We start from the raw sequence: 26829 nt of genomic DNA, 5'->3' as shown, positions 1-26829 counted from the left end.
AGTTTTTCTCTTACTTAATAGCGATCTTAAGGAGATGCTCATAATTGTTTCTTAGCGACATTGATTAATTAAATTAAACATTTAAACGTTATTTACACATGTATGTGTGCACATATATGTACGATATAAGGAAGAAAATTCGTCAAGACGATGAATATTGTCCCTTCTTTTAAACCATGCCATTGCAACTAAACAAGTTTGCAGAGTAGTTCTTTGAATATTATTTTGGTGTGAAAACGCTTTGTATAAGATAAAGGTAAATTGCGCAGTGTCGATATCGTCTACGAGTGATATGACATATTATAACTTCGCTACAACTATTTATGCACATCGACGTTATTGTGTTATCCGATTCGTACATCTTCAGCGTATACGCCACATTAATGATTAAATGTAACTGTAGTAAATTACAGGTTGCTTCCGGCAGCACTGCCGTCTAACAGCGCAATGACACGAAACGCAACGCACGGAATATCTCGCGTCATTTTTTTTTAAATTTTGTTTCCCATATGTATTATACGCACGAATATCTCTCGATTACGCAGGCTGCTGGCAACGATTCATATTTTTCACGCACTCCCCAAGCACCTATTATAGCGATAGTAATTATAGATAATATCTTTTTAATAATTGATATATAAATCTCTTTGTGATATATATATTCAACAAAAATGAAAACCAGATTTGTGATAGCGCGTTTGCTTTTCGTTGCTCGAGAGGGCAATGTGATATTACTAATCTGGCAATATCTATCTACTGGCGGTCCTGATGGTTCTCTTTCGCAAATTCATAACTTGCTTTCACGCGCAGCCGGTATCTCTTAATGATCGGCTCTAACACGACCAGGGTCGCCGACGATTGCGATAAAGCACGGTGGGTTAGGGGAGCGACGGGGAGCAAAGTGGACAAAACGCAACGGGCAAGGTGGGCGAAACGTGTCGCGCGCGTTTCTCGCACTTTATCATAACTCGGGATCGAACGGCCAGAGGTGCCGCTGGTACACGAGTGGCCGAACGATAACATATGCACGCCGCTTCCGACTACGCGCCGGTCGGATACGGCGCGGCGCGGCGGTCAGACGTATCGGCGTCGCTGATAAGCCGCCGCCGTTCGATTCTGCCTTCTGCTGGAAAAGGTAGTACACGCATACATAAACAGGCACCGTCTCATTCTTTCGTCTAACGGTGTGAGAAGATTATCGCGTGGCTTTAATAATTTATTAACCATCGGAAAGGATGAATATTTTATACGTGAAAGAAGGCGAAGGTTAAAGAAAATTAATACGCGAGGGAAAACGTGTGAACGTGTAGATAATCCCGTAACGTTAACAATATATTTTGATGGTCTTAAGATGTAATATTAAACATCAGGAGAATAGATAGGTATCATATATGTGAAAGAAGGCAAAAGAGAGTGAAAACGTAAAAGGGTTAAAGAAAGAAGTTAAGTACGGGAGATAAAAATGTTTTCTGATATATTTCTGACTTTAATAAATAAACTATATTTACGTTTTATTAAAATAACGAGAAGTTTCTGAAATTAAGCTTTCGCACACATCTGACTGACGTATCAATGTAAAACAATTAATTATTCCATAATAAAGAAACCAACTGTTGCATATATATATTTTTAGTCGACAATTTACGTCGTACGCGCTGAATTGATTTTATTTACACGTATTTTAATTTATATTATCATATTTATATTATCACGTTCGTTTATGTCTTTTAATTTCCATAATTGCTGTTCTTCTCTTGGCGATTCTCTCGAAAGTAGACGTGGTTATTTCGACGTGCGTTTGGCTGCAAAAAAACATTCTGCTTTAAACGCGCTAATTAAACAAGCAGTTTTCATTAGCAACACGTAGCCATCTCAGAGGAGATCCCCGCGCCCGATGGTTTTAAAGTAATATTGTCGCCGCAAAATCCCCAAAAGCTCCTTCCGCATGGCAGACTCGTCCGTGACGAGGAACTCTCGTCTCCGTCAGAGATTTATTAGATACCTTCCGGCCGCGGAAAATTCGTTGACAGTCACGGCGGTGCCCACCAGCAAGAAAACAAGATCTCGCCGAGAACGTGAGCCGCGCTTTGTGGTCCATAAAGGGATGGCGTATATCCGACATCGCGGAAGAACAACGTACGATGTACAGACGCGGACGACGACGACGATGGTGCTGTGGTGGTGGTGGTGGTGGTGGTGGTGGTGGTGGTGGTGGTGGAGGAACGTATTACGCGCTCTTATCGCAATGACATACTTCGTACAGGAGGAGGAAAATTGTATCCCTTGAAATGACGCGAGGTTAACTGAACAATGTAACGATGCCGTCGTTTCTGCTGCTGGTGGCAGCGACGTTACCGGCGCGAGAAAGCATTGAACGTATCGTAGACGTGACGTGTGAGCGGTGACGACGACAATGCCACGGCGATGCCATCCTCGCGATTTCGTTTTCGTCCGCGCGAATGCGCCGCGAAAAGTTTCGATGCGCCGACGCGTCGATTAAACTGTAATATTAAATCTTTTATGAGCTCTTAAGAGAGAATCGCGGAAACTCGAGCAATTAAAAAGTTCTCGTAACCGCGGCTTAATGCAGAAACGCCGTTGTATGTGCGCGGCGGTACGAGCCACGTTTAAGGCCACGTCAGGGTGAATGCCGCGAATCGAGGACAATTTGAGTTGGCGATATAAGGACACGACGACTGACGACGCGCGACGATCAGAATGGCAAGAAGCATTCCATGACGTATTGTCAGACGGCTTATTATATGTTAACGTATATAGGTACGAGCGAGTTGCTCCAAGTACACTGAGAAAAATGTCCAGCAACTGTAATCGGAAAAAAACGTTCAACTACTTTGTCCGATCTATTTCAAACGGATTTGGAGCTGTCCGATGAAGTAATGCATGCCTTTATCCAATGAAATGTAATTTCCGATAATATGTGAATGGAAAATGAGTCGCCGTTTATTTGGTCGTTCAAATTACATCGGATTCATATCGGACATTAATTTCATCGGAAAAAAACGAACTATTTTATCCGATTAAGCCTAATGTCCGATGTAATATAATCCGATGTGATACAATCCGATGTAATATATGTTATATTCAATCAAAAAATAGCCGATGAAATATAATAGCCGATAAAAGTGATATGCGATGAAAAATTATCCGATGCAGACATCTCAGTATAGACAGCCGAGCGGCGAGCGGCGAGCGTGCGCGTACACGCCACATGGTCGTCCTTTGTTTCTGGCCTCTGCTCGGCACACGTCGCGTCGCCCGCGGTCGAGTTTAGCGCCGAAAAACGCGTTTCACGCGCAGTGCACACGGTGGTCCATTCGATATCTCCGCTCTCTCGCAGGATCCAGCGTATCCGCCCGATCCTCCCAGCGCTCCTGAGATCTCCGCGCACCGGAACCGTGACTCGCGTAACGGCGGGACGAACCCGGCTCGGTTTTCGCGGGAATCGCGGGTCTCGTGTATCGTGTCCTGCGTTTCGATCTCGAGTCTCAACGTCTGCAGTGTTACGGATTGCCCACGTGCTGAGTTAAGTTCCGTTTTGCAAGTGTAGTTTTGCAAGTAATTTTTCATCTCGAGTCTGACATCACAGTGGTGCGGATTGCATCATCCACTCGCGCGAGTTGGCGAGTGCCGGTTTCCGCTATAATTTTCCGTTATAAGTGCATCATTTTTTTTTCGTGTAATGAGCGTAACAATGAGTGATTTTCGGAGTGATTCTATTAACTGTCTAACAACAATGAGAGCTATGCTGGAAAAGTTTAACGTGGAAGAAGAAGTGATGGACAGGTTTCCGATCAGGTCTATTAATCTATTGATCGGATAAGATATACTCGGATTATCCGTCTAAAAATTAACAAACGGATATTTTGGATCGGATGTTCTTTAATCGGAATTCTGGAATCGGATATCTTTGGTCGGATATAATTTCGATCTGATCGGCTTTCTTTTCCGATCGAAAAGATCGGAAATATCCGTCTGTTAATTTTTGTATGGATTATCCAATTATTTTGATCGGAAAAAGGCTGGATTTTTTTCTCAGTGTACGGAACGAGAGCAGACTGACGCATCGAGGGTATCGTTTAACGATACACTAGCCATTTGGGACGCGTGTTAGTTCGGTGGCTCGCGCAACAATAAACGCGCGTGTATATACGTGTCGTAATAACGGGCATACGCGAGAATTCCTTTCGCGCGTGACACGATTTCTCTAATTTAATTATGTTATCACGTTCGTTCTCTCGCGAAGTTTCTTCATGAAATCGTAGCGCGATTATATATAGCGTCGCACAATTCGATCGCGCGTCGGGCGCGTCCGAAAAAAATGTAGCGCGATGACGCGAAAGGCGTCTTGAATATCTGAACGGGGCAGATGCGCCCCGCGCCCGCAATTTCGTTCGTGTCCGCGGGCGCGTACGCGGAAATCGAATTAAATAAATTTCGCGCATTGAATTCACGATGAAGTTCCGCGTCCATTATGCCTTATTCCTTTGCAGAAAGTCATTTTATTCGCGCGCTTCCGCTTTACGCAGATAACGCTCGAATGGTACGTGCAATATACGATAATGCAATGTTCCGGGGGATTCGACGCGCGGGCGTACAAACCGGCATGCACAAACTTCTCCGCTGAAATATTTATAAGCACACCGGGATTACCGTTCGCACTCTTTCTGCAGAATAATTAATTACCCGATGGCGCGCGATGTACCTATATATGGCCACGCGACGGATGATTCATTGCGCATTGGCGGACGCATGGCAGCGCGGCGAGAGACGACGACGGCGGCGAAGGCGGCGAAGGCGGCGCGGCGGTCCAATTCTGCTGGGAATATGATATCTTTTTTTCCCGGAGGAAAATCCGATCGTGTTCGGACAAGCGCGCCCCGCCGCGCCGCGCCGCTCGCCGTCCGCCGCTCGCCGCTGCGCCGGATAATAACGCATGCTGCACCTTGCGCTGCAATAGTTGAAGCGGAAACAACGGAACTTGTCGAGGATATCGTTTATCGATACTTTTCAACACCGGGCATGCGGGGATGCATCAACAGTACGCGATAATACTCCGACGTCGTCGGGTTTGCCGTGTCGATGCAAAGGACCGTACGCGACGTGCATGCAGGACGTCTCGCTTCTCATCCGTTATTAATCTACCAGAAAATGACGATCACCCCTCGTCAGTTCACTGAAGCATAAAACTTGATTCACAATATATTGGTGCAACCACCGGCAAGGGACGGACTGATATCGCATCGACGCAACATTATACGATGTAATTCACATTCAAATTGTCAAATTTTTAAACGGCACCGATACAAACCGATATTGACATAATAGGCCAGTCAAATTAGACAAAAAAAAGGCCTTTGCTCGAAAGTGATGCGAACTTTTTTATTCCTTTTTAGGCGTGTAGGGGGTGTTTAGAAAAGCTTATTTCTGAGTTGTCGGGGTATTTGACCCAGAGCTTTTTGAGGGGGGAAGAGAAAACCAAAATTTTCGCGGTTTTTTGCATTTATCTCGTTTCGATTAATAGATAGCACTTTTTCGCTCGTGAGAAAGTTGTAGGGCTTGAAAAAACGAAGAAAATGAGCGGTGACTCGTTCCGATTCGTTAAAAATTGAGCCCCCCCCCTGGGCAAGCCTCCAAAAATTGAGGACCCCAAAAATTCAATGAATTTTGATGTAATATGCGGCAAATGGTAGGTATTTTCATCCTCTACAAGTTTCATACTAGTCATTTTTCGATTGCATTTATCAAAAAAGAGACAGAAGCGAAAAACGCGCCGAGTTCCGAACGCTCGGCTCGACACGCGCGACTTCCAGAGGCTCAATTTTTGACGAATCGGAACAAATCACCGCTCATTTTCTTCGTTTTTTCAAGCCCTACAACTTTCTCACGAGCAAAAAAGTGCTATCTATTAATTGAAACGAGATAAATGCAAAAAACCGCGAAAATTTTGGTTTCCCCTCTCCCCCCCCCCTCAAAAAGCTCTGGGTCAAATACCCCGACAACTCAGAAATAAGCTTTTCTAAACACCCCCTACACGCCTAAAAAGGAATAAAAAAGTTCGCATCACTTTCGACCTCAATGTCTAATTTGACTGGCCTATAAATGATATTAACGAAACGAATTGTTTGGCGGTAGATATCGTAATAAGTATTCCAGTATATGTTACATTGTATAGATTTCTGAGATTTTCTTATAATGTTACATCGCATTTCTAAACAACAATTTAATACATTAATAATAATCGCAATGACATCAATGGTATCTTTATTTAGTTTTGCAATTATTAATTCTGACATTTATCATGAAAATATGGCTTTTTTATATTTTCTTACGTAAAATGTTGGTTATTTTTAATCGATATCGGTACGATGAGATGGTAATATTATAAATAAAGCAGACTAAAGTTGTAAATATAAACTATGAAAAATTTGATATTTTAATTATGTGTATAAGTTATAAAGAGCGATGCTACATACGTAACTAAATTCTACATACGTAACTAAAATTTTGAATTTTTGATAACTATATTTGCAATTCTGTGTGGTGTTAGTCTGTCGTATATATTTGACGCGGCATTTATTTACAAAGCTGCAGAAATTTTTTATTTTTTACAACAATTTAGAAAATGCAAATGCTCCTCTTACTGTATGTTACGCGATACATTACATGGAACAGTCTATCAAAAATTTCGTGGCCAACAATAAATCACTTAAAATAGCCTTAACATTCCGACTGCCGCGTGAATTCGCATGCAAAATTTGCATGCGTGAGTGGCACACGGCTATGCCAAAAAGGGATGTAAGAGAGTTAATGCGAATCGTGGAAAAGTGCCCAATGTAAACCGTGTGATTCATACCGCGATATAAATATGCATTACGCCAAGGAATATACAGCGTCGAATATTGCAAAAATCGCTGAAGCTTGTACACCATTATTCTTTCGGAACGTAATACCTGGCGCCAGCTAAACGAACACCGCAAAAGTAACGTAGAACGCCGCGGCCGTGCTTACGTACATTTGTGTTTTCCTCCTGTTGAAAATCTTCCGAGGAATATAACATTGAAATAAGAAAACGTTTTTCCCCCCGATTGTACGCGAGACAAAATAAATGGGCTTGACAGACAGATAGCTTTGTTCCATATAAGCGATGTCTCGCCGCCGGAAGATACATATCGGACATATCGTTTAACAATATCGTACAGCATGATCGCGATATATACAACGAGCGCGCGGAGCTTGTGTCATGCAGCAGAAAATAGATACGCGAACCCGAAAGGACACCGATATCGTGACACGTGGATTCGAAGCTACACGCAATCAGTAATATATAATTACAAAAAGAATGAGTATTTGTTCGAAATTTTTTTACCCACGTTACTTTACGATAGATCTATGACGTTTGAAAAAAAAGTTACTGCGATGATATTGCAAACATTTGCGGATAATAGTATCTTTTTTCTGAAAAAACTGGTTTTTGCATTAAATCGATGTTATTCAGATCATCTATTGTGCCAATACTCTATCGACATCACATGAAATAACGAAGCACTCAGACTAATGAAGACTATTGTGCAATATGAGTCTCGAATAAATGTCCAGCCAGACAATTTTTTTCAAAGCTGTTTTACATGGTTTAACGTTGTTGAATCTGAAATTTACTCGAAAAAAGTGATCACATAACATATGGACATTTTGCAATAAATCGATAGATGCAACCATTTCCCGGAATATCTTATTAGGTAGGGGGAGTCCGGGAGACTTGACCATAGAGGAGAGTTGAACCACTTCAAATATCTCGTTCAAATTTTGCGCCAAGCGCGCAATTGTTAAGTTGCTGTATTATATTATATTGTTGTATTTATATAATACAACTATGGTCAAGTCTCCCGGACTCCCCCTACTTATTAGATATTTTAGTATCGTGTATTAACTTGTGCTGAGATATGCGAAGATTAATCTTGCGCGCGAATACACAGAATCTCCGAAACTGTGCCTTAGCCGGATGTAGTCCAGGGTTAAACCGTGAGCGCGGTGAGCTGTGTGAAATATTACATCGTGCTAGTCTTTGGAATACGTCCGCGCCCCATACATTGGTAAATGCTTAACGCTTTGTACAAACAGGCCTGGCGTTATCTCGGCCGAGACCGTGTAGACGATGGAAGGCCGCAGGACATGGTGGCACGGTGGATAGAAGATCCTGCGATGTCAGGGTGGTTTCGGATATACATATAGTATATATGGCGTAGAGTTGGTGGGCAATATCATCAGGGAGGGCCAAAAGTTCTCTTGGCACTCTTACACGCCGCGATAGCTTAAAACCGCAGGGTATGCGATAATAGTCAGCGATAGGTCCACCGAGGTAGGCGGCTGTTCCGTCCGGCCATTCAGGACAAAGCCTCCTTTGGGACTGCGTCTTATATTGCGGACAACCACGAGATTCAACTCGTTTCCCTCCAATATATGCAGAGATACATGTGGGTATTGCGCACCTCCGCGATCGTTCCGATCGCGCGATTCCGCGCGGTGGATGGTACGCGCTTTCGATAATATCGGGAGAAAATATTCTTACTATTTCCTCCGCAACACGGCACGTACGCCAGCTCGCCATTTCCCACACGCGGAAAACACCTTCCGTTATTCTCCCGATCGAGTCCATTCGAGTATCCTTTTACGGAAGCTAGCGTCAATAGTTTCTTTACACAACTGATAGCTTTTACAAAACTATACCCCGAGTGATATCCTTTTACGCTGCTTATTTTTATTCGCGCGGAGAGATAAAAATAGATTTCAAACAAACGCGATTAACTATCTTTAACTGTCTCTAATTTTCTCTAACTGAAAAATTTATGATGATTAGGAAATTTATTCGATTTTTACATAATTTTATCAATGCATTTGAGATTTTCGATTTTTGTCCGCCCAAATTTGCAAAACGGAATTTCTTAGCATATTGCGCGAAAGCACAATAAGCTGAAGATCGTAAGTGTACATCGAGACATTGCATGGAGGACAGGGGGGGAGGGCTTCCGTATACCGCAGCATTAGAATAAACGAGCACTGAAAGTCTAAATGGGGTTCTTATGGGAATTATGGTAACCTTAGGTAGCGCTGGTGTGGCTAACTCAAGTTAAGTAATTTATCCTCGCTACAATTTTCTACCGCACAAACTCATATCAGTATTAAGACAAGCGATTCGTTATTTTGTAGGCAACCGAGTTATAACGATGACTTATTGTTAGTATCATGTTTTACTGAACTTTCTCGTCAGAAGCGTTTATCATTTATCAATGAATGATTATTTAATCCAGGGGCTTATGCCGGATTATATTATATTATATATTTATACCAGAAATAATATATATATATAGAAAAGTATTTAAACGTCCATGAATATGTAATTACATATGTAATTTAGCTAACGGTACATTTAACAATAATTAATATAGTCGTGATCAACTATACGCAAATTGATATTCCTAAATGTTTAAAACGTTCACTTCAACTCGTCTTTCGGGATTTTCGAACATTCGTACGATCCGCAAGTTTCACTGACTCCAGCTATCGAGGACCATAAAATCTCGAATGTATTTTGCAACGGCAGCAGGAAGAAATTCTTGTCCTCCTAGAGTTCTTGTCATTACGGGAAAGTCCTTGGAAAGTACTTCTGAGTCTTGAAAAATTTTACGAGGCTTTCCTTGTCATTTTCTAACGACTAAACTGTTTTGCTGCGACATCAGTTCAACAATTTTATAACACAGCCTTAAATCTTTTACTAATTATCACTATTAATTAGCACCTTCTACATAATGCTAAGAAATTTGATAGAAAATTATCTGAAAGAGGAAAGAGATGTTTACGTAATCTAATTCTAATAAAGAATAAACGACGAAGATATAATTAAAATCAATAATCATATATTATTATTATAAATTAATTATCTATAAAATAAAGATGGTGCATCTATTTCCCTCTCCCTCTCCACCTTTCTCTCTCTCTTTCCTCCTTTCTCTTTCTTTCACTAAGCAATCTGGCATTTACCGAGGTATCGCGTGTAATGATTCGTCGCAATGGATGGCATGGCAATGTTTAATCATGATATCCGGAACGTCCAACCAGCATAGCTAATGAGCCAAAATGTCTTCAATTAAGTGTATCACAAGGTATCGACATATCACGTGCAAGATAACGAGGCACAACCGTCATATGACGCGATCGATATTGCCGTTGCCAGAGATCCCTTTGAACGTATATATTATATATGTAGACGCGTATAATGGTGTACAACCAATAGGAATGAGGTGCGTATTAGCAAACATCAAGCGCGGGGCTAATTTAAAATTGGCTAATCACTCGCAGGTATAAATGCAGTTATGGTATCACATCGAAACGTAAATTAGCATTAGGTTGCTAATTGCCTATGTGTAGATTAGACGATCATTATGCGGCTAATTATGCCGCAATAAACTAAACGTAATAATATACGGCTGAACATAACATTACAGCTACATTATGCGTACAGAAGTGATGCGAATATCACTTCAGTCATTAAGTTTTTAAATACTTTAATAGATGGTATGAGGAAGCCTGAAACTCTCACAATCAGAAAATAAGGACAGAGAGTTTTATTTCTATACCTTCTTGATATATTTCTAGGATGTATAATAAATATTCTCTCGCATTTTATTAAGTATATCCGCTCAATATTCTTTCAAAATAATGATAACAATTGTTTCCGCATTGAACGTAAATTGCAACCGTTATGAAGTAATTAGCGGCGCTTCCACGATATATTAATATATACGAGATCACGATTTTCGAGAGATATATGTTTATTAGTCCGGCACGCTGTGCGACTCATTACATATATAAATTGGCACCGATTTAATTATCAAGCCTCTGCTATTGACAGATGCGTGCATATGCGGCTTTGATCGAAATTCTCTAACAAAGCAGCTGCTTTGCAATACGTCTTAGAGCGTAAGAGAGCAAATAGCATCTCTCTACGACAGATCGATATGGTTGCACACGTGTGTATGTGTATACGCATACGTCAATAATCAATTAAATTATCGGCAAACGCGTCCAGTTAGACGCCATCCTAATTTGCGCCTCCAATGTCCAAATCGCTATAGCGGCGTACAGTCATAGGGCCAGCCGTTTGCTAATTATTTGCGGTAAGCAGAAAACGCGATCTAAACAGGCGATAGCGCGTCGCGCGCACTCCGTGCGAGGGTCGTTAATGGTATTTCGGTAACATCAGGTCGCAAGTGTGCACTAATTAACGCTATGTCGATAGCAATGCTACATGTCCCTGGTACGCCAAGAAACACATAGGTGCACAGCTATAACCGTGGCGTCACATTGCGTTTACAATCTATCAAAACGCGATAAATCGGTCGCGAAATTATACACAAGCGGCAAAATCTTCGCTTACGGCGGTATTGAACCGTGATGCGAAACGAATTTAATCGTATTTGCTACAAGTATTGCAAATTATCCACACGGAGAAAATTTTATAGTAAATATTACTATGGTGTCGCACTAGCTGCGGACCATCGAGGATTTTAAGTTAAATTACTATGTTTATGGTAAAAATTACGTTATTTTATCGTTTTTAAAACAATAATTATAGTATTTTAACTTGAAATTTCTCGATGGTCCGCAGCTAGTGCGACACCATAGTAATATTTACTATAAAATTTTCTCAAACAAAGGATGTTTTGCGAGAGAAAAGTTAACAGAATGCTTTTGTGAATCAAATTCCAGAAAATTATACAAATTCAAATTTTGCGTTACACAGTCCGCTGATGGAATTATAATTTAACAAAATGCAGAAACGCAATAATTATCAAAATGCTATTTTTGATAACGTAACCATCATGACAATTTTCGTGGGAAAATATGGCGCAAAATTGTCATATATTAATATTGATTACCTCGTCGATTCTTCATCTCGCGTGTTATCATTAATATCCGCTTCTCTAATAGTGAAATACATAAATAAATATCTGTAAATACGTAAATACAACGAGTTGCGATTATACATCCGCGATTTGTACAAGTTTGCCTACACACTCGCAAACAAAATCCTCTTCGTGACTACATCAACTTCAGTATAAGCGGATCGATTTTAGCCACAAAAATTTCCTACACATAACACTGTATCTGTTTTTATTCCGGGATTAACTTTTATTCTTCCTCTAGAGCTAACGTCGTTCGAGTTTTTATTCATTTCCGCTCGTTAAATGTAGCATCGATATGTAGAAAAGTCGACGTACACAGATTCGGATGGTGAATGACGGTAACTAAACTGGAACACGTGTGTGAATCGGGTCGTGTCGCGTCTCCCGATGTCGGTTCGCTAGACCAAAAAATTCGAGGTATTTATTATGGGTAAATTGCCAGTTGAGTTATCCCACGAGAGATATTAAATCGCGTGACAGCGTAACGTCGCTCCCGAGCGAAAGCAATTAATTAATGTCGATTGATGCGAAATGCCTTTCGCGTGGACATTCACGGCCCAGCTACGATATAAATGCAGACAGTGCCGTGGAAGCTGGATAGTGTCTAGCAACTTAGTTTCGAACCTTCTATCTGCGATCAATTACTCTTCGTGCAGTTAATTACTCTTTGTCTAGCTCCTATAGCAATACGTTACTCTCCTTATTCTCGCGACGAATCGGGCTACCTTGGAATACCTGCATGAATTTTAAAACATTGTTCACTATTTTTTTCTAACAACAGATATCTTTTCTAAGATAAGAAGATTATAGAATAATCTAATATATATGTATATGTATATAATAGAATAAAATAGATCTAATATAATAGAATCTATTTCTCTGAAATTCCTTATATCTGACATGTAATACCTAATTTAATGTGATCCTTAACATCATTAGCAAACGCTTATTAAATTTCCTCAAAGTTGAATGAACGCAAAAGTGATATTTCTGTTTTTATTTTTTTTTAATATTGCTTTCTAGTTAGCTAAAAAAATTTTCTAGCAACTAAATTATTTTGATAATATACAGACTTATTCTTTAGTATCCCTAACATTTTCTCTCAAAACATAATAAGTTCATTTTTTTTTATTCCCTCTTATCACGCTTTCTTTCCGTCCTCCATCGAGAAGGACACGCGGACGCAAGGTTGGGCTAATTGAGCGGGGACTCGATTTCGAGTAGGTCTCTCCATGTTTTCTCTAGGCGACGCACGTACCGCGGAAACCACCGAGGGCTGACTGGTCGTCCAGGATTGTGCCAAGAAAAAGGAATACGTAGACGCGTGTAGTTTTACTCTTAAGTCGATTAAGTTCCTTTTTACTTGACCCTCCACCTCAGGCGCTGGGACGGAAAATATTTCGAGAGGCAGCTTTAAAATCTCCCGGGTGCTTCGTGCAGAAACGTGACCGTATAGCGATCGAAGGTTTTATCCGGATCGAAAACAATGGCAGCAAATTGGAAGGCAGGCAATATCACGTGGACTTCCGTAGCACGTCCTTGCGCGAGGAGCCAAGTCCGTCTTCTCCGCTTTAAATATTGATTCCGGAAATTGGCGAAATCAAACTAGAGTTCTCTCCCTTCCTCCTTCCTTTCTCTTTCTCTCTCTTTCTCTCTCTCTTTTGGAAAACTAGTTTTGACAAATGTTGCTATGCAACGACAAGTGTTAGCTAAGCAAGGATTAAAGATCAAAAGAAATATACACGCCTTAATACGAATATTTTATAATTATGTTTACAGCTATTTGTCGAATGCTCTGATGAAGTCATCACTCAACGGAGAACATGAAGACCGATTATTTATCGATAATCGCTAGGTTCTGTACGTTGCTGATACTGTTTGGACCGGTCACGGATGTCCATTCACTCGATATACGTAAGTCCAACTCGCAATAGCAATGATTAAATGCACAATTTAACGATTGCAAGTATAAAATGCATGAAACTATAAAATTTATTATTCCAAAATTTGAACAACCTAACAAGGAAAGCGTCCGAAGTGTTCTCCACCGATTTTTATGAGCTTTTAATATGTGTTCTAGATGAAAATAATGTATGTTTAAGGGGTGAAACACCCCTTTGAAAAAATCAAGTTTTCTCTTTCGGAACAAATATTTTCAAAACTATAAGAGATAAAAAAATTTTTCTAAACAAACGTTAAATGGTTCGAAGAGTACTTTAAAACAGTAACAAAATTTTTTTTTATTTTTGCAAATACCCCCACCACTAAACATTTTTGTGATTGTTTTAAAGTACTCTTCAAACCATGTAACTTTTGTTTAAACATTTTTTTTTCTATTTCTTATAGTTTCGGAGGAGGACATTTTGGACCCTTTTCTTGTAAGTATATGCATGCTGTTTTCTATAGAAGGACACTGACATTACACAGTGCTGTTTTCGAAATAAAATTGTCAGTGATATATACTCGAATACTTTAAGCATTCGCGTTTTATATGGCATAATGTTTACGATGTAGCAAGTATTAATTAAAAATAGTATTTTTAACTGTGAAACACGCCGTTGATAGAGCATTCTTCGAACTAGAATAACCGCGTAGTTCTTGCGGGCGAGGTGACAGGCAATAACAAAGAAAGTCTCGTGCAGTCAGCTGCGCGAGAAGTCAAACGATGTGTTTCCCAGCGAATTCCGGACTGTTGCAGCTGCGGAAAGCCCATTCTACGGAGATGCTATCCTTACCTTGCCTCATACCGCACCCGCGGCACTCTCCCCATCTCCTTAGCTCGTTCCTTCTCTCGGCTGTCAAATTTTTCATCGGGAGCAGGTGATTTCCGAGTTTTTATTTTCCTCGGGTCTGCACTACGATGGGGGTGCTATCACTCTGAAGTAATGACTCGCTATTCTCCATCCGCCCGGGGGATCAATTATTTTGAATCTAATGCGACAGGATAAATTGCATCCCGCGGAAGTCTCCTTGCGTCGACCCTCTCTTCTTCGATTTCTCCATTCCTTCCACCGGGTCGCCGGCGAAGGGAGCGGAGCAATTTTGCGCTAAGAGGCGCGCGCCACCTTCGGAAAACAATTCCCTCATTACCCCGAACCGAGGCCGCCTTGCTGCTTGTGCAAATTGGTCAGAGAGCGTGTATCGATTGCTTCGCGTATACATTGCCTCGGGTATACTGAATATTTGCAATATTCTACAAAATCACATATAATGAGAAGAAATTCAATGTGTTAAGAATGTAAAGGATATATTAAAATTCTAAGGACTATATAATGCACTATAATTATACGAAGCTAATTATTACATTCTTTAACATGAATCTAGAAAGTAATTACACTTTTAAATTTCCTATATTTTTTACGAATAATGTTAAATGAATCAGTATGCTATATCGTTAATTTACCGTATTATTTATTTACAGATTCTTTCATTGTATTTATTGATATAAATGTGAATTTAAAACATTTTGTTATGCTGCGTTGTAGAATGCCCAAATCACATCTTGTTTATAATCAGATTAACGTTTATCGTATGCATAAATTATCATAGAAAATCGTATACCGATTATCAACAAAATATTATCAACAAAAACGTTGAAATGAATGCCATGATTCTTGACTTTAGAATCATAAATTTGATATTTTTACTTAAATAAGAAATTTCAAAAGAACATGCAATGAAGCAAATATTAAACGCGTCGAAGACATTGAAAAGAAATTTAAATCGAAAAGCTTTCCAGAGTATATTCAACATCATCTGAATCGAAACGCTCCGATGATTTTTATCAAAGACGATCGTTGATTTGCGTTGAGATACTTGAGCGGCGTGTCTTTTTTGCGGTATAAAACTCAGCGAAATTCTTGCTTCGTCAATCGATTATCGGCATATAAAGCGCTATGGTTACCGAAAGAACGTTCAAGCTGCTTAAGAAGTTCCTGAGATTATTGACGTTTCCGCGAAGACCGCAATAAAAGAGCTTGTGTCTCTATTTCCACGTTGCTGTAATATGATGGTGTACGTGCCTAAAATAGTTATGCATTTAAAATAGGACACGCGAATTTATCTAAAAGCACCTTGATTTTCACTTGGGTGTTAAAGATTTTTCTCTTTTCTCTAGTTTTTTTTACATCCTCGTAAGCCATCTAATATCTTTTAACCATTCATTAATTGAATTGAAGTGCTAATCCTAGATCACACACTAAACAGAAAATGCATGTACACTTGCGTCATCGCGTTACATGTACTACGTCATATTTTACAAAAGGTCAGCGCCATTACTCTTACACCTTCCTCGTGGTAACGACTTCCTCGAGAGACGACTTAATGGACGAAAAGTCGTAGAAGCGGAGGAAACGACGAGGAACACCTAGCACGTAGAACGCCGTTGACACAAATGCTCTGACCATGATTTAAGGATGTTTTCCACTTAGATCTATTAAAATAGTTACCTAACTTTAAAGCGTGTACTTATATTCAATAGCTTGATACGTCTACCAAAAAAAAATAAAATCGCACAATGGTGATTGGTTAGAATCTAAACTAATATATATTATTCTATTCTGAATCTTTCGTTGTATTAACAGAAATAAGATTCAAAACCGATAAAAGGCAGATTGTAAGCTGATATGAAGGGAGTACACAGGGGGGACAGGAGGTATACAGGTATAGTGGAAGATTGGAGGGTAAAGGGGAGGATAAACGGGCGACCATTGTTGCGAGCTTTCGCCGGTGCTAGGTTCCGCCGGCGTTTTCCTCGTTATGGTAAATGGTCTTGTCTTCGTGGTTGGGCAAACAGTTACACAACGATAAGTGCTAGGCGGGTGTAGTCGGTCGCTGTCTCGAGACAGTTTCGAGGACCTCTGCTCTCTGTTCTTGCGTCCTTTGAACGAACTGTAGTTTCGTGACTGTCGTAGCCGAGATTCTCTGAAAGGTGTCCGGTCTCCGAATGACTGTTAAAGATGCACAAAGGTTCTCATTATCCGCGAGCAAATCGTTCCGTTTCGCGCCGCGGAAAATGCACGGATATACGTGCGTTATTACTTCGGGGATGTGTCTGTCTCGGCATAACCGACAGGGCAGTGAGATGAACGTAGAGGATATCTGTCAGAAGAAGCAACTAAACTTATACTATTAAATTAACTTTAGAGTAGGTACATGATGACTTCTAATAAAAGTTTGCAATGTTGGCGTAGTGTTACGAGAGATATGTATATAGGCGAATGGAAAACTATTAATGCATAAGACTTCGGTAATTTACTAGCAAAAATAATCGTCCAACAAGCGAGAAATTCTTCCCATGCAGTTTCAATTTCTGGTTACTAATGTTTTTATATACTTATATGCCTTCATTACAGAAATTCATTGATTTTGGAAAATTTATATCACATATTTAAATATTAATAAAATAATTAAATATTCAATTAATTTAAATTAAATATCGAAAGATTGATTTTAAATTGATCACAGAATCTATAGATAAAAAAACAGTACATCTGGGTCATAATGTATATTTTATGTTACGAGGTCTGTCACGGAAGAAACTTATGATACTCATGATACAAACTCATGATTTGAATATGCAAATCACAATGGATTATTTTAGCAAAGGTATGCAAAAGTGTAATAAAACTTTTTAATGAAACTCTTCACAGTTTTCTTTAATACATTAAAAAATTTTTTCATATAAATATGTAAGCGATCGTAAACTTGTAAAATAATCTCGTGAGAACATGCTTTTGCGTTGTAAAGGACAAAAGCGGCAACCAAAATCGAAAAAGTGCTCTTGCTTAATGATTTAACAAATTTTCTTCTAAACCATTATAGACCGTAGTTCGTATCCGATTTAATATTCGACTGCAGTATCTCAAGCGTGATCGTTTAAACTTCATTCCAAAGCACTTCCGAAAAAACCCTTTATTATTCCAAACGTCTATTTTCATGCACGAGAATCCGTTCGAGAATGATCTATACATTTTCTTCAACGGGGGCTAGCTCTCATAAGTCGACCAGGAGCGTTTAACAACGTTATAACTTCGGTAACTAGGGCAAATTTGCCGGCAAAGGAGATTTCTACACGTCGTTCTACTTTCTCGCCGATAACAAATTAGCCAAGTTCAATATTTGACTTGGTAATGATTTCGGCATCGCTCGCATTACTTACATGGCCTATCCATATAGACACATAGCGTTCAGTGACAATTTACCTAGCTTGCAAGAAAATCAATCACAATGAGTGTTATCAGTTCATGAACGAGACTATAATGAGTTATAGTTTTCTCTCTTAGGATTCAAAGTTGATAATTTAACTCTTGTGTTTTTAATCTTCAAAATTGGAAAATTGTATTATGAATTTTTATTGAAAAGTCTTGTGTTGCAGCATCGAAAACACAAGAAGTTAATTAGATTGTTTTTTTTCTTTATTAACATTAATATTTTTTGCTAAAATACTAAAATGTTCCGTATGTTTAATTACTACAAAATAGAATTACTTGTCAATGATTTCTTCAATATTATATAAGCCATTTATTATTATATGAACCAAATGCAATGATTCCACGAATTAATATTAGCCGCTTATGACCATTATTGTCCTTTGTGAAATTTAATTGATTTCATTATCCGGTATTGTTAACAGAGAAATCATATTTGTGTAATATTCAACACGAGCATTTATTTTTCATGCACGCGCGATTACATTATGGAGGCTGATCAAAGGATGATTTAACTGTCAAATAATTAGAGGAGATCCGATAATTATAAGAAGATTATAGATTAAGAGATAATGAGAGAGATGGTATTACAATCCTCTTATCCCACGTGCATTCCTTCGACTTCGATTAAAATCCAATTCTTCTTCGTCGCCTAACACGTCATTGCCGATAGATCAAATTCGTAACACCTTGGCGGTGACTTTGATGCCTCGAGAAAAATTCCTATTTTCCCTCTCTCGCAGCCACCCTCGCTTTCTCACGTCACCCCGTTTAGCTCGATATCGCGTCCGACCTTTTTCCCATTTTCCACTAGACAATTCTTCCGCCTAGCCTTTCAATTTGAAATGCAGAAGAGTTCCAAGCATTCCCGACTAAATCCGGAATCGTGTTGTCGTCGGTTAATTCTCGAGCATGCTATTTTTCGCGCGTAACATCGCCTTTCCATTGTCAATTCCTCGTGTCATTTTTAAAATGAGATCAGCTGCACGGAAAGAGCATTGATATTGATCTTCATGCGCATAATTGAATTTAACATTTAACCATTTTGCTTCAAAGTAGTAATATTTGATGTGATTAACGCGACGTATCTATTTTAAATTGAAATTTTTGAAATTTTTGAAAGTACTTGTGTCAGTCTCAAAATAAACGACTTTTGACACAGATTTTTTATTAACAAAATTGATTATAACGTTAAAATTATTACAATGTCTCAATTAAGTTTATTTAACATAAAATATCTTTTTTGATATATCTAAAGTATGATGACATACACGTATGTTATTTATATATTTATGTCTAGCTTTTTCGATAGAAATCACAACTACATAATAATTAGGCAATAAGCAATAGAATATATTCTATAATATGGCAAAGTCAAAGTAAAGACATTTCCTCAACTACCGTTTGTCCGAGCGTCCTCTTTTCTCCCGCCGTCGCTCAGCTAAATCGACCATCTGCGACAAGAAGCAGCCTGGCTTTCCTCGGATTTGAAATGCAGAGCAGTTTTCCTCGAGAATGAAAACCCACAGTGAGGTGGAAACGTCGTCTTGTCCAAGTCTAAGTCGCTCCGCCGGTTAATATCTTTGGGTCTTATCTTCTCGGAAATAAAATAAAACTTGCCCACGATGTGGCTCATTGTCTCCTTAGTCGGCATCTTTATTCGCGGTTACCTGTACCCATTCCTTTTTACCTCTAAATCAACTATTCCACCCCCGGAGTCATATTGGAAAGAGAATCCGTAATGCCACATTTAAAATCACAATCTGGATTTAACAAAAATCTTACAGCCTCGAAAATTATTCAAATGTTAGAACGCACTTATAATTTGCCTTTCGGGAAAGATGGAAAACAATGAAGAAAAATATGAAATGCATTTCTAATATCGTAAAATTCAAATAAATTTCATTAAGAAAACATTTATACGGTTGACATTAATAATTAAACAAAAAAATAGAAAAATAATAACAAGCACATACCTATTATTTTCGCCTTTTTTAAAAAAAAGATCGTATTATATTAATAGATTTTAAAATTTTATCTTTATAAAAACATAACAATTTTGATTACAATTTTTATTCTTCTTTCTATCAATCTTATTGAGTTATTCATAAATATAAATATATTTAACATATCGATATAGAAATTCACATAGCTTGAAATGTTTTTGTTATATGCTACTCGCTAAGTAATACAAACAAAGAGAAAAAAATGTTAACCACATTTAAAATATAAAAATTATAATCTTATGAGTCATTCCATCTTATTCATTTTGTCACTTTGAAACTTTCGTTAAATTTCTAAAATATGATTTATATAAAATTTTAGCATTTCGTTAGAAAATAAGATAATACTTGAAGAAACTATTTATTGCACTGAGTTATGGTAGAACAAAATATAATGTAATATTTATCATTTAGAACTTAATCATAATTATGTGATTCTGAATTCTATTGTAAAAAATTGGACATAAGTACATAAATAACGTATAGAAAATACACGTTTCATATTGAATAAACTTAATTAAAAAGCTTTTGACATTATAATCAATATTATCAATTAGTCATAATTCATTTATCAAATTTCTTTATTTTAGGAATTATATAAACACTTTAATTTCGAAAATCTTATTTATTTATGTCGAGCAAATTGGCTAATCTCATACCATTTTTCTAATAGAAAATCGATTTCATTACAGATAAGTATCCTATCGGTGAGAGAACGAAAAAAAAGGTAGATCAACCTTTTGACTTTTATCTTTGCATAGATGAAAGAAAACGTCACGCTTCTAGTAGTTCATTGTCTTTTCAACTCATCTTTGCTTGTCTTTTCACCGTCCAGTCCTTCTCGTCTAATCTTTATCCAACGCTTTGTCAGCTCTCTCAACTCTTTCCTAGGCGAAGCAACTTGGAAAAAGGAATTCAAATGAGCGACACGATGAAAGCCAAGTTACAGTGGCATGCTTGCAAATAAAAAAAAAAGAGTTGAAGTCATCCTTTAAAACGAGAAGATTTGACCGAGTTTATCTTTGAAATCCGTTGCAATATTAAACATCTTTGTTTCATATACGAGGGATATATATATATATATATATATATATATATATAAAAGTAAACGTGTTCGCTATGCCACAGTAAGTCATGTTTCATGCATCAAAAAATACCATTTATATTATCCAACAGAAATACCTGCGGTGAAAATTTCAAATTGACAAATTATTTTCGTTGTATGGAAAATCTCTCTTTAAAACATGCTATAACAACATTTAGAATAAGGGCAAAGTTAAACGAACAATAATTTTACAAACTCAAAAAAATTTCTCTTTCCTCTGTAGCCCAGGAATATCTTTCTTTGTAATTCTTACGAGAAAAACGTTTCAACTCTTCGCTAACCACAAAATTTCAAAACCAGGCGCAGAATGTAGGTTCAACCGAATTGCCTCTTGAATACGCCAGAAATACGCGGAGATATACTCGAACCGAGCCGAGTTCGCCATACGCTGATGTAAGTAAAAACGCAGTGAAATGTTCAGGCGACCGAACCCGAGCGAAGTGCAATCCCCGAGCTCAGCGGAATACGTTTGAAAACCTGTTTTATTTGTTGCGTCGCGAAAAGCACACTCGCCCCCCTTTCCTCGCATTCAAAGTTTCGGCGGCGGCCTACATTCGGAAACCATCTCGTCGTCCTTCGATTTGAAGCCGCGGTAAGCGGTTAATCTTCAATTCTTATCTCCGTGATAGATATAGATACGACGGAACTCCGCACGGCGTGTACGCGATCCATTGTCTCTTCAGTCGCCGTCACCTTCGCGTCAGCCTTCTCTTCCAAGTCTTGTACAATCCCCCGCGGACCCGATTTTCTCAACATGCCCCGGAAAAAGGGTTTATACGACGGCGCGCGGGGGTTGAAACGTAAGAGCGTAAAAGGACATCGGAGGCCGGAGGAAAGGGGACGATAGAAATGAAGGGGTGGCCGCTGAAAACCATCTTCCGGATAATCGTATTACCCGCTGGCATTGTCTACGGCTAGCCAATTCGAAGTAATGAGACACAGTCGGTTGCGGAGAACAATCGGGCTTCCACCGGCGTGCAGGCGCCGCGACGTGCCTTCCTACCTTATCCCCGTTTTCCTTCTCTCTACTCGTCATCCTTCCCATCCACCCATCCACCATCCTTCCGCCCTTTTCCTTCCTCCCCCTCCCCCTCCCCATCCCCCTCTTCCCTCACCAGCAATGTTCTCCTTCACTCTCCTCTTTCGCGTCTGGTTCCTCCGTTACTATCTTCGCTTCACCCTTCTGGTTTATAAGGAACACGTCAATCCTACGACCCGTCGTGCACGTTAAGTCTCATCCCATTCCGTTCTCATTCCCCGCCAACAATCGAGCTTCGGGCCGTCCGCGCGCATGAACGCCTCCTCTTTCTCACTTTACGGAATATTCATAATTTATGCTATCTTGAACGCGTTACGTAGAGATGAGATACACTAGCTGCATCGTGAGTGCATCAACAATAGTGATTTAAATGGAACGATAAATCATAAAAATATTTAACAAAGAAAACATTTAACAAAAAAAAACATTTAGTTAAAAATGTGTATTTGGGCCAAAGCACATATGACAGTCGTAGTCGTGGACGTAAGTAACGCACAACCTTTGGCGTATCCTGATCTGTCAGGTCGGGGACTACGACCGTCGTATATATCGCTACGCCATGTTATGTGCTTTGGCCCTTTATATCGTCTTATTACGTGGATCACTGATAAATTGACAATCGTAATTGAAGTAATTTGCAACAACTTTTAATTTTTGTATAGCAATTTGTAGCAAATATTTAAAGAATAGTTTTTAAGAATTTCTTAAATTTTTCTCTAGGATAACTTTCTTCAAGATAACTGAAACACGCGAAATATATTTTTTTATTTCACAATACCGGTGTAATAGTCGAGGGAATATCCTGTTTGTGTGCTCCTTGCTTCGCGTCGATCGATTTCCCCTCATCGCATTTTTCAATACTACCTCGTAAGAGACACGTCAATCCCGCGACCCATCGTATACGTTAAGTCTCTTATAAAAGCAACCACCTGAGGATAATTCCTCTCTTTGTTCCATTTTCCTTTCCCTCCTCGGTTTTCTTTTCTCTTTTACCATGCTTTCTACTACGTTTGTAAATCTCATTTCATCATTCGAAGACATCTGTTTTGTAAAATAACGTTATAGTGCTTTTAGAACTTTGGTAGAACGCAATTAATTAATACGCGACAATTTTATTAAACTCCGCGTTTTCCAAAATTATTTCTCGCGGAGGTATTTACGTGCCACGCATATATCCGTCTCTCGCTGTTTCGTAATCAGTACGTTGATACCTGTTAGTTCGTAAACTCTCTCCCCAGCATACTCTCCCCTTATTTTCCTGGCTACTGATTTCATCCGGGGTGTCGCTGCCGCTAATTAAAGTACACGATAGAAATTCTGTCACTCTACGATCACGAGTCTTTTCTCACTGCGCAAACTACGCAGACCGTAGGTTCGTTGCTCCCGATACAGAGAGTAACGTAATAAAATGTAATGAATAATGAGAATCGAAACATCAGATTTGTTAATAACATTTGACACGAGCAGAGAAAGGAAAACATATTCTGAAGGAATGGAGCTACTAATAAGAAACGACGTGTGTGCATAAAATGTATTTTGAATTAATTAATTAAATACGAAACGTAAATACCTGGCGTATTTGTAAAGTGCAATTACATGATTTGTAAATTTACCGTTTTAATCAGCGCGAGTCGCTTTACCTTCTTCCAGATTTTATGTGCTCTAGCTAATAGAATTCCGTAGTATGGATCGAAGGAATTTTCCCCACAGTGTCGGTGATACTGGTGATAGGAGTTCTAGCCTGAGATTCCGTTGTAAAAGATGTTTGCCGTTTCGCCGAGCCATTATATCGAAGATTATTTTTCTTATCACGCACAAAGAGGGAAGGCAGAAGATGAGAAATACGGCGTGCGTGCTTAAACAAAATCGCCGGCTTCGGGATAGTAAATTGAAGGAGATTTATTCTGTAAAACTTCGATGAGACACCACTCTTTCGTTATCGAAGATTACGCCTGTCAGATCTCGTGTCATAAAGCAAGGCTAAATTTTTATCTCGACTAATATATATAAAACTTTATATATATTAGCATATATACCATAAAGTTTCTTATTTAAAAAAATTGTAATTCAGATTTGTGGAGCACTTAAAAATTCGTAGCGCCGCGCGCATACCTTTCAACGTGAAACTGTAAACGGGGCGAAAGCTTCGCGTAACATTTTCTGGGAGTGGACCGTACGTCCATTTCGTAACTTTACGATTTACGATGTGCGGAACACGTAACACGTAAACTCGCGTTCGCGTATTCCCCGTGTTCGAGCGGGACGCAATATGATACGGGCTCTGCCAACCAGAAACAGTGCATGAGATTGGGGGGCGCAGAAAGGCTGATGTTACACGGCAAAATATGTAAATTGTGTTATGGGTGACGTGTCAATACATGATGTGTGGTATACGAAGATTAAACAAAAAATACCATTTTTTAATATATATAGGACCGCGAGCTATTTCATTCGTGCACGAAGACACTTTTTAATTGAACGACATCATCTGTCACAATGTTTTTTTCATTTTTTTTTTAATTTATTCTTGTTTATTTATACAATTCGTTTATTTTTGAAAAACAAATCAGAGAGTTACAAATGATAATCTTCTCATTCCACTTTTTATATAAAATTTTATATTTTATGTAGAATTTTGTACATGGAATTTCTCGAATTACTTGTGCAAAATTTTATATTTCCATGCTTCAGAGAAAGATCTAAAATCTTCATACATGTGAAATATCGTTCGATTTTTGTCGCTTCCTCGGAGTAATCCCCAATAAAGCTGGGCTTTTCGGATACATAGTGACATTCGGTCGGAAAGTATATCTCCGTCTGCAGCGCAAACGTATTGCCGCGCAACGTAATCTGGACCAGTTCTCCGTGAAAGAACATGAACATTAATTGCGAATAACGTTAATAACGGGGCCCTAAATTAGTGTCACCCGTTTAAATTTAACTGCCCCGTTGAAAACTGGTTTGGAATTGCTGTACGACGACTCCGCCTCTGGAATTCTATTGTAGTTTCTCTGTAATACACAAGCGCCGCGTTTGGTCTTTAACTTTACGACGTTCTTCCGACTCGCTCATTACAATAAACACGCCGTTACGATGGACGCCTCAGAAGCCACTATAGTATAGTGGCCGGTACAGACTCCCGGCCTTAATATTCCGACAAAGTGGCCGGGAACAATTTCGCGCGACTCTAACGCCGGTGACATATTAAAATGTGCGCGACTGCTTTCGCGTATAGCTTTGAAGCTTAATGGAAGATTCGTTAGCCATTAAAGATATGCGAGTCTCGAAAAAGCATCGCAAGCTCTTACGTTCGCGCAGTAATTTTTCAATAATATAAAATATTTAATGATATCAATTAAGCGTGTGCATTAAAAAAATATCTAATTAGCTTGTTATTTTATTACATGAGATACGCGATTATTTATTCACTTCATTGTAGCTCGCGCATTTTAACTCAATTACCATTATTCGCGGCTTTGGCTTCGCTGGCTTCTGAAATCGCGCGTGTACGCGTTGTACAATGATAACCCGATGAAATAAACAAAAATGGTGGAAGGTAATAAAGGCAAATTCCGCAAAACTGCACAGAACGCTGCCTGTGTGTAACGGGAGACATGTGATATTTCATACGTGAAAAACGTAGAGCCACGTACGTGGTATAATAAAAATCCTGACGAACCGAATGCTTGCATATCCGCGAACTGTACGAATATACGTCGCGTTTCCCCATCCTATTCATCGATATCCCCGCGGATCGGCAGTTGATATCAGGTAAGAAATTCACGTTCGGCCAGACACATCCATTTACGAGGTAAAATATAGCCTAGTAGCGTGATGGTTTTTCGAATGGCGTCGTCCCGCGACATCGGTGAGAGCCCAAGGGGTATATGTGCGCACACGTACATAAAACGCGGATTTATGTATTATTATATTTACATACGTATATGCGTTTTCGTCTTTGAAAACTCTCGTACGAACGGGCTACCCCCTCTCGCAGTGCCACGCAGTGCCTGTCTTCCCGTCGAATTGGTCGACGGTGAGGGTACGACGGGTGGAAAACGGAAACGTGAACGTGTTTCATGTTAACGTCGTCGCAAACACACTCGCAGATATGGCGATCTACGTATCTCACGGCACGTAAATCCGATCCCCCTACCACGCGGGACGGGCGACCAAGGGCTGTTGCGAAGTTCTGTCGTGCATTTCTGATGGCTATCATTTGGTATTGTAATCCAGACACCGGGACGAGAGCATGTACGCGATGATAATGGACGAATAATCGTCCAGTCCATCGACGTACCACCGCTAACACGATTTTCGAATTGCGCCTCGGACTATGCGATAACGAGCCGATGAAGCGACTACCAATTATCTTGTAATAAGCCTGAATTTTGCCTGCAAACAGAATAGGAACGTTGCCATCGAGCGTAACCGTTCTATCGTTCGCGATGTTTAGCAAATCGATATATATATATATATATATATATATATA

At 39.2% G+C, this 26829-nt stretch overlaps 1 protein-coding gene across 2 annotated transcripts in view; it reads left to right on the top strand.

Moving 5' to 3' along the window:
* Window positions 1-26829, top strand: part of LOC139815882 (discoidin domain-containing receptor 2) — an 81147-nt gene that overhangs the window by 25671 nt on the left and 28647 nt on the right. For both annotated transcript variants that reach the window (XM_071783129.1, XM_071783128.1), the window contains exon 2: window positions 13761-13895. In XM_071783129.1, coding sequence (XP_071639230.1) covers window positions 13805-13895 — 91 coding nt within the window. In that variant the 5' untranslated portion in view covers window positions 13761-13804. The remainder of the gene's footprint in view (window positions 1-13760; window positions 13896-26829) is intronic.

The sequence above is a fragment of the Temnothorax longispinosus genome, chromosome 7 (assembly GCF_030848805.1).
Source record: "Temnothorax longispinosus isolate EJ_2023e chromosome 7, Tlon_JGU_v1, whole genome shotgun sequence".
In the NCBI taxonomy this organism is placed as follows: Eukaryota; Metazoa; Arthropoda; class Insecta; order Hymenoptera; family Formicidae; genus Temnothorax; species Temnothorax longispinosus.
Note: the sequence above shows the minus strand (reverse complement) of the source record. Positions and strands in the feature narration are given on the sequence as shown.